At 33.6% G+C, this 9,503-nt stretch overlaps 1 protein-coding gene across 2 annotated transcripts; it reads left to right on the top strand.

Moving 5' to 3' along the window:
• The first annotated feature begins 5,361 nt into the window (after positions 1-5,361).
• Positions 5,362-9,293, top strand: LOC124918939 (vesicle-associated protein 1-2-like). Of its 2 annotated transcripts, XM_047459015.1 has the most exons (9): positions 5,362-5,422; positions 5,529-5,628; positions 5,743-5,813; positions 5,910-5,991; positions 6,086-6,195; positions 6,300-6,449; positions 6,529-6,585; positions 8,147-8,224; positions 8,819-9,293. In XM_047459015.1, exons 2-9 carry the CDS (start codon positions 5,577-5,579, stop codon positions 8,927-8,929), a joined length of 711 nt encoding a protein of 236 aa, XP_047314971.1. In that variant the 5' UTR covers positions 5,362-5,422; positions 5,529-5,576; the 3' UTR covers positions 8,930-9,293. The 2 variants fall into 2 exon arrangements, with proteins under 2 accessions (XP_047314971.1, XP_047314970.1); XM_047459014.1 differs by having other exon boundaries at positions 5,366-5,628.
• Positions 9,294-9,503: the final 210 nt, after the last annotated feature.

Below are 9,503 nucleotides of genomic sequence, written 5' to 3'. Positions count from 1 at the left end.
TAAAGAAAGGAAAAAATAAGAGATTATTTCAAGGAAAAAAAATAGGAGTTTTGTTTTAACAAAGGACGTGTTTACACGTGAAAAGTGGTAATTTTTGAAAAAAAAAAATCACAAATTAAGGTGGATGTTTTAATTCAGGGTTTTTTTGTTTGTCCACCACGGCACCTCAAAGAGATCCTTCGATTGATTGATTCGCAAAATTTACGAGTCCAACCCTTGAAATTGCTAAAGCTTCTAACCCCGGTTCTCAACCTCTCACTTCTACTGAGTCACATGAAATGCAAGATATGATGAGAAACATGATGATGGAAATCCCTCAACTTTCCGAGAATGTTGATGTCATTAGTGTCAACTTGCTAAGGGCCTCAGCTGACCTTACTTCAGCCACAGTAGTTCAACCGTTTGTTCCTCCACCACAAGGTGCTCAACACGTCGTTTCCCCCGAAAATTTAATCCCGTTGGAGGAGCAACCTCACAGTTTACACCACATTAACACGCGAGCGGATCATACCTCTATTGTGGGCTCACTCTGAGGAGGATCAAGAAGAAGGGTCATCATGGTATGGCGACATTGAGGATGAAGATACTAAGAACCATAGTCGTTCCTCATTGTTCACCAACATGGGAGACTCTTTCTGTCAACGAAGACGAGCCTGTACTACTCACACCATGAATGCCACCAAGACTTTTCAATTCCTGCCATAATACCACACTATGATGGCTAACCTCGCTGATACGCAGGAATAGATGTAGGTGCAGTTGACACATATTTCTCAAGGGAGTAAAGTCGTTCATAATTGGGAGAAGGGTCCTCGTGAAGCTGAAAAGGGGACTGTCCCCCACGACTTCTTGTTACCCAACACAAGAAAGTTCGCTGGGAACGAATATCCTACATTGTTCTTTGATAATAATCGAGATGTGATGGCCCCTTCATCTAGACAATCCAACTCTCCTCCATCTATTTTCCCGGTATCTGACCGGAAAATCTTTGAGATGGTATCTTTGTAATAGGATTTTTCTCTTCACGACGGTCAAAGAGACAGGGATGCTTTTTTGAAAGATATAATATGTACGTTTTGTTGGAATTTTTAGGGTCACTTGTATAATAAATAATTGTGCATATGTCATATTTAATATAAGCCAAAATAATGTGATCTAATGTGAAATTAAGTTTATGGCTTATGGGTGTATTTGTCATGAATATAAAGTGATAATACCTAAGTGACATTTCTAATTTTATGAAGGGCTAAATTAGAAATTGTCAAAGCATAATAACTAACTTATTGTTGGTTATATGTAACGGTAATGGTCCCCATTTGAAGTAACGTCAATTCTACTTTGCGTCCCCATCAGCAGAGAGAGAAACCTATTGACTTACTCATCAAATGGAAGAATCATTTCACATAAAGAAAGTCTAAAGATAGAGAGATTAAAGACGTTTTCTATTACAAGGAAAGAGAAGATTCATGCAATTAATTAAGGTACGCTTACGCCGCATTTAGATTTTAATTTCTCACACATTAAATAAGGATTTAATTAGGATAATTCTAACACGTTTCTCTACAGATCATAGAGATGGATCTCAAATACGTCAAGCAGGGGGAGAAAGAGACGTTTGAATCTTTTCTTAACAAGTGAAGGGTCGCGGTGTCTAACATTGACACCCCACCCTTGGAGAAAGCACAAATTGATCTAATGATTGAAAACTTGAATGACGAATATAACGGTGAGCATGCCTTCCATATTTTCTCAAGCATGGTTACGCTCATAAAGACAGGCAATAATATAGATCGCTCGAAGGCTCGCCTGAAGAACAACGTTGTCTCTTCCCACCCTTCTTCTCGATCTTATCCTGCGCCAAAACTGAAGTCCCCTACTGTCCACTACGTGGCTGGCACTTGGTCTAGCCCAAAAGTAGAGGTGGAGGATTCCAAAATTCGTGCGCCATCTATGTCAGCCCATTTTCTTACCAATGCTTCCCCATCGCTATAATAGGTTGATTTGGGCATGCCCCTGAGTAAGGCACTAGAGATGGTAATCTCCTAAAATCTTTATCATCCCTTTGACTTTGCAACCTGGAAGAGAAGTGATGGGTAACTAGTAACTACCCTAAAGACTTATGTGAATACCATTAGGTCCACGGCCACGTGACAAACCACTGTCGCATTCTAATGGCCAAGCTACAGGTTATAATCGATGCGGGGATCATGGTTAAACCTAACGTGGTTAAGAATCCTCTTCCTAAACATGGGATCAATGTTGTTGATGATGCAAAGCATGCGTTTTCTACTGATTTCCTTCTCTCCCTTATCCATGCTAATCCCGTAAAAGTCGGGATGGTTTCGTCCCACGCCAAGTAAGGGAAGAAAAAGGCCAACGTTGCAAGTGTCGTCCCTTGGAATTATCCTGTTGAGAAGCCCACTTCGGCCGCCACTGCAACAGGACCCGTGCATGGAAGGTAGCGCCAAAATCATTTAATGCATTTTGTGTTACCGCTTCGTCCTTGGTTCTTCAATCTTAAGGGTCGTCCGCCCAATTCGGCAGGGTCGCTTGTCCTTGGACGATTCTACCAGCGAGTAGCAGTTCGTTAGGAGTGGACACAAATATCTACCTCACTAGAGTTGGTACTGATTATAGGGCTTCTTTTATGAAGGCTTTGGATGCCAACAAACACATAGAGACGAAAAAGAAGTGGCTGGCCAGAAGCCAATTGAAATAACTATTCAAGCCCTTCCTCCAAACATCATCCTAGGACTATTAGGATTGGAAACTGCAAAATAGTTTATAATTGTCATTCTTGTCGTACTCCTATATACATTTTCTCCTATTACTGTAAATGGTTAAGTTTAATTCTCATTATAAGAGAATATTAATTAAATATTTTATAAGAGTACAAATCTCTTCTGAGTCAATTACTTGAATTGAGGTTCAATTTTTATTAAAAACAAATTAAATTAAGGGGTGAAGTTATTCCCATCAAATAAACTCTATTTAAAAGAAAAATAATAATAATAAAATGTTAGAGTACAAATGTCTAATGCATATTTTGATATCGTTATGATTATCAACCCTTTTTTTTAACTTCAGTTCAATCGATCAGGAGCAGATTTATGTAGGGGCTCGCAAGCCTACAAAATATTTTTTTACTGTACAAATGTAATATTATCCCCTAATTTTTTAATTATTTTAATTTAATACACTATTTCTTTTTATCTATTTTTCTAAGAAAAAATACCTTTATCTACTCTTGTTTTTTCATAATTTTCTCGTTATATTTTTAAGTTCATCTTAATATTTTTTAAGCCCACTCCAACTCGAATTCATGTATCCGTCTCTAGAGGTGTTCAATATTTGGTCTGAACCGAATATCCGACCGAATTCGAATAAACCGAATTCAAATTTCATTTTCGGTTTTCGAATCGAATTTCAAACTAATTCGAATTCAAATACGGTTTTCGAATTGGTTTTCGAGTTTGGGTTTCAACTCAAAAACCAAACCGAAAACTGAATTCATTTTTTATTATTTATTTTTCCAAACTTAGCTTAAGAAAAAATTCAAAATAACCAAATTAAAATATTTTGAATTCAAGATTTAATAATAAAAGAAAAAAGAAACAAAAGCACCCGTGGTCTTGTGGCAGAACAATACTCTGCCACAATACAAACCCGGGTTCAATTCCTGGTTAATGCAATTTATTATGAGTTATGTTAGTCCAAAACATAAAATAAACAAATTCGAACCGAATATTGAATTCGGTTCGGTTTAATTAAAATTTATTTGAATTCAGTTCGGTTTTTGAATTGGCTAAAAAAACTAAAAATTCGAATAAATTGAATCGAGAAACTCGAATAACCCGAAAACCAAACTGATGAACACCCATATCCATCCCTACCATCAGTCGAACCAGATTTAACTACTCATTTCGATCATATGAATTCAATTAGAGAAAACAATTTCAGAAATTTCAAGAAATAATTCTTCTATTCCACGAAAGAGGAGATTGATTAGGAAAAATGCACATATCAACAAGAGTTAACCTAATGACTTGGATCATATCAGTCCAAGTAAAATCATGAGCAACAGCTAATCTTCTTAAATCCCTTACATTTATACTCCCTTTCCCTGCTGCTTGCTTCTGTTAATTGATCAATGATTCTCATTCATTCAGCTAATCAATTCAATCAAAATCAAAGCTAAAAGAAGAATTCAAGCTTACCATCAAACTGGTAAAAGGGTATAATCAACTCATCATCATTCAAATCAGAAGGAGAAAGAACACTAAAATAAGAAAAATAAACACAAACACAAATTCTCTAGTATAAACAAAAATCAATGACAAGCTGTTTGTTTCTTCTTTCTCAGATTCTCCTTGGATTCTGTTTTTTAAGATTACCATATGTAATAGGATGATCAAGCAATGACCTCCATTAATTCATTTTCATCATCATCAACATAAGCACATTTGCTTATGATAAAATTCTTGGCAATAATTAATTCCCTTATCTAGTTTTTTACATTTCTTGTACATTCAAACTAAACTTTATTTAATCAGAAACCTTAAATTGCTCAAATCGAATGGAGATATTAAGTTCCTCTGGCTTGTTTGAGGAACTGGGTTAAAAACCCAGGTTTGATGAAACTAAAAGGAAAACCAAATTTTAAATTATTATGACCAAAATACCATAGAATATGTCTCTTTTTTATTATTATTAATATAAAATAAAATATTTAAGTAAACAATAATTTTAATATTTAAATTGATGTAATGATTAATTAAATAAGTGATTTTGATTTAATAATTAAATAAAAGTAAGCTTTCCAAACATGAAAAAAGAGTCTAATGCGGTCCGACGTGCCCGAATGGTGAATGGTGAACGGTCCGGTCTATAGGACCTCTTTCGAAGGGCTATTTATTTTATTTTTTTAATTTGATAACAATTCCAAATTTGTTATTATTATGATTGGATTTTGGGATAAAAATAAGAAAAATTATAAATTTTTAAACTTGTTAAAAAAAACATTTCAAACCCTTATCTTCTTTGTGTTCAAAAATCTTCACCTTCTTGCGAGAAAATCTATATTTATATTTGTAAGACCACCAAAGCTTTGATTACGATTTATTTACTTACTACCTCCTCTCTAGCCTCAAATTCCTCGTAACCATTTTCGATGTGATTGAATTTTAACCGATTCAAAAGATTACCGTAACTTATTTTTAAAATACGGTGTAACGTGATTAAAACATAATAATAAAAAAATATAAAAATAAAAGAGAAAAAGTATGTAAACAACAGTATGTATTCCTGATCGTCCAGTTGTCAGCTACTTACTTAATAAATAATAATGGTGGAATCCATCCATTTCTTTCTGGTTATTGAACGCGAAAACAAAGGGGAAGAGCAATACGACGCCGTACAGAGGGTGCTGCTCTCGTTCTCTCCGACGACACTTCCTTCCTTCCTTCCTTCCTTGTTCATCTCGTCAGTCTTAACCAATCTTTGGTTATTGATCCGCTCTTCATTTGCAGAAAGTTACAATCTTTGGTTGATCTCTCTTGGCGATCGATCGTCTCGACATGAGTGACGGAGAGCTTCTAACTGTGGAACCTCATGAACTTCAGTTTCCACGTAACCTTTTTCTTTTCATTTATTTCAATTTCTAGGGTTTCTCTTCTCTTTTTCTGAGCAGATCTATATATCTGTGATGTTATCAACTAATTCATGCTTTCTTCTTTCCGAAAGTCGAGTTGAAGAAGCAGATCTCATCATCCCTACAATTAACAAACAAGACTGATAATCATGTGGCTTTCAAGGTACATATATTGCTTTTGCTAATTTCCTCAATTTTTAGCTGATAGAGAAACCCTAGAGAAGGAAAAACAGAGTTATAATACATTTTATTATTACAGGTGAAAACTACGAATCCGAAAAAGTACTGTGTTAGGCCAAACACAGGTCTTGTTTCGCCGCACTCTACGTGTGATGTCACAGGTCTCTCTCAGTTCTTTCTTCTTTTTTCTCCACATAAGACTATGTTTATTCTTGATCCGATAATAATCACCTATTAAATATGTCATATTCTTAGTAACAATGCAAGCACAAAAAGAGATTCCACCAGATCTGCAATGCAAAGACAGGTTTCTTCTTCAAAGTGTAGTTGCAAGTGCAACAACAAATGATATTACAGCAGAGATGGTAATCTTGTTTTGACTGTTTCGTAATCTCAATGAAAAATTATTGAAATATGAAACAGATTATGCAATTGAACTCTTGTTTCGTTTGTTTAATGTCATCTGAAGTTCAACAAAGAGTCTGGAAATAACGTAGAAGAGTGTAAGTTGAGAGTAACTTATATAGCTCCACAAAAGCTTCCATCACCTTCGAAGAAAGAAGGTCCATGGGATTCAGTATCTGACAATGGAACAGTAAATACATCTGAATATACTGGAGTGAGTATCTCAATAACTTAATATGGTTAATTGAGCTTGCAAATGTTTGGTTTTGATTTTTAGCATCTCTATGATATAGATTTCTAAAGCATCCTCTGGAAGATCGCATGCAGAGACAGAAGATAATGTATCTGAGGTTTACATCTTTATCTCTCCTGATCATTTTGGTTTCGACTAAATTCTTGATTGTGAATAGCACTTAGTTCTGTCTGATAAATTGTTTAACATAAAAAAGAGATGTCTAATTTTATTGGATATTCTTTTGTTGGAGCATTTTGTTAAACTGAAGCACATGAACTAAAATGGGGTATTTATAATGTCCTATTTTTTCAAGTTCGATTCCCACCAAGTATGCCATAAGTTGAAGTGGATGTCGGGTTAGTTTCTTAAAATTAAAAAAAAATTAAAACTAAATTGGGGCAGTGTCATTTGTATGTTCCAATATAACTCAGTAAAACCTTTGGTATTACTTGTTTTTTTCAAACAAAAACGATTTCTTGACCATTAGTTGTGGGGTTTTTATCTGTATTTATCTACGAAGTGGAACATCTAGTTTTCTTTTATATTTTTTAAAATTATGAAGCTATCACCGATCCCCACAATCATGGTCTCCACTTCAATTTAAGGTGCTCTTAGTAGGAATTGAATCCCAGACTTTTGATCTTTTATGCAAGACTCTTGTCATTTGAAGTTCCCTAGTGGGTTGCCACTATAGTATAATTGTTTTTGGTAGCATTTCATGTCTCTAATGTTCTTTTTTGTAGTACTTTTTTATGTAAAAACACCTTGGAATTACTTTTTTTAATCTTAACAACCAAGATTTCATGACCAGTTAATTGCTTACATATTTTTTATTTCTGTATTATCCACGAAGTGACTTGAGCCTATTTGGAAATAGGTATTTTGTTAATATCTCTATCATAATAACAATTTCATTTGTTTCTTACAAGATTTTTTCCAGATCATGATACAAATTATTTTCTAAATCATAATCAAGATTATATTGTGATTTTGTTGTTTCATTTTGCATATAAATTATTTTCTAAATCATCATCCAAATTATAGTGTAACTTTTTTGTTTTATTTGTAACAAATATTTTATTTATCGATCTTGATCAGATTACTTTTACATCATGATCAAGACTATATTGTAAGTCATTGTGATTTTCTGGATTATGATCAACATGAATAAAATGTAAATATTTACTTCTACTTCATTTGCCAATATATTATAATTGTTTTGGCTCATATCTAGAAGATTGTCATGAATAAATATGTTCTCCTGTTCTTGTCACATTATACTTTTTGCCAATTTTATTCAACTGTATGGTTTCAACATTGTACCCAATGAACCCAATGAATGGTATATCAAATCTTGTTGCATTCATATTACAAAGTTCTTTCGTGGGAATCTTTTCGTTTTCTGCTACAAAAAGATTAGTAGATACATGCAAACCATACGGGATGATTTAGGAAGCTAACACGACCCTCCACAATCATGTCTTCCCACTTCAACTTAAAGTGTTTTTAGTGATAATCGAACCTGTACATACATTTGGTCTCTTAGGCACGACTCTTATCACTTGAGCTACCCTAGTAGATGCATGCAAACCATACAGAAAGATCTTAATTGATAAATTCACTTATAACTTTTGCATGTGCCAGATACATGAATTCATTTTATTTTATTTTTACAGGTAAAGACACTTATTTCAGAACTGACTAAGGAGAAGAACTCGGCAATTCAGCTAAACAACAAGCTTCATCAAGAACTAGTAAGGATTCTATGTTTTGACACCCTTTCTAAGTTAACTGCAGTTTATTTGTTTCTATGTTAATAAGTATATAAGATGTTAAAATCGGTTCCATAGTTCCTTGATTTGATATTATATCTGAACAAACCTAATTTGTGACAGTATTAAGGGATTAAGAAGAGTGAAGGTATATAGATTTTAATGAGTTTTTGATAAATAATCTTGAAGTTGGATACTTAACATCTTATTCGAGTTCCTCTGAATCCCCATAAATTTTAAGGTTTGATATGTGAATCTAATCTTGTTATATCTGATTAAGTTAGTGAACTTTGTATTTTGGATAGTGATACAGCCAAAAAAGATACACCCCAAACAAAACAGTAATTTTTTTTTATTAAATTCTCAAATCTTGGAAGTTTATTTGTGCATTCACTGAAAACATGTAAAAAGATATAAAAGGACATTAAGATTGATAATTTCAATATTGTCCAAATTAGGTAGCCTTAGAATTATAAGCACTTATAGGTGAAATAAAATAATCCATTCCAATATTGTTTCATGTTTCCAGAATTACAGTGACTTATAACTATTTTTATTTATTTTGCAATGACTTAGGAAACATTAAGGCGCAAAACCAGTAAGAACAATGGTGAATTTTCATTCCTACATGTTATTCTTGTTGGGTTGGTTGGCCTTCTTATTGGGTACCTCGTGAAACAATCGTGATTATCTTTTGGCGGCTGGCCTATCTGAATTGTCCAGTTCTAATTGACATGCAAAAATGATCGAGAATTGGAGCTTATTATGTTCGAAGACCAACACTTTTGTCTTGAATAAATTTTCCTGTTTCTTGGTTTGAGTATCGCATTATCTTCTCTCTTCTAGTTGCCTGAAAGGAAAAGAAAAATGAAAACAAATTGATTAGTGATTTGTTGTGAAATTAGTTGCTGCTAACTTAAGAAAGTTGTGTATTTTAGGTTGTCATTTTTATTTTTTCGATAGATGAGAAGACTGGACTTGGTTTGCTTCAGCCTACTTGTTTTTCTTCTCAATTCATTCTTTTACTAAGTTGTTGACTTCTTTTTTTCTATCTGAATAGTATTTTGATTATTTTGCTTGATAAATCATTCATACCACTCTTTACTATCAATTATACAAAACCAGTTTATCTAATACCCACATTAAAGTTCTCTAATAAGAATCTTACCAAATATCTCAAATTGGATTCTTGTAAGGATAGTTTTGGGATTAAAGATCTTTTATGTTTGATTCTCATTAAGAACATTACTATTTAATGGGG

Source organism: Impatiens glandulifera, chromosome 1 (assembly GCF_907164915.1).
Source record: "Impatiens glandulifera chromosome 1, dImpGla2.1, whole genome shotgun sequence".
NCBI lineage: Eukaryota > Viridiplantae > Streptophyta > Magnoliopsida > Ericales > Balsaminaceae > Impatiens > Impatiens glandulifera.
Note: the sequence above shows the minus strand (reverse complement) of the source record. Positions and strands in the feature narration are given on the sequence as shown.

What these genes read in the sequence shown, in the direction of transcription:
- LOC124918939 (XM_047459015.1), top strand. Translation starts at nt 5,577, where the DNA reads ATGAGTGACGGAGAGCTTCTAACTGTGGAACCTCATGAACTTCAGTTT. An exon ending in CTCTACGTGTGATGTCACAG is followed by an intron (nt 5,992 to 6,085) that starts GTCTCTCTCAGT and finishes TCATATTCTTAG; the next exon opens with TAACAATGCAAGCACAAAAA. An exon ending in ATGATATTACAGCAGAGATG is followed by an intron (nt 6,196 to 6,299) that starts GTAATCTTGTTT and finishes TGTCATCTGAAG; the next exon opens with TTCAACAAAGAGTCTGGAAA.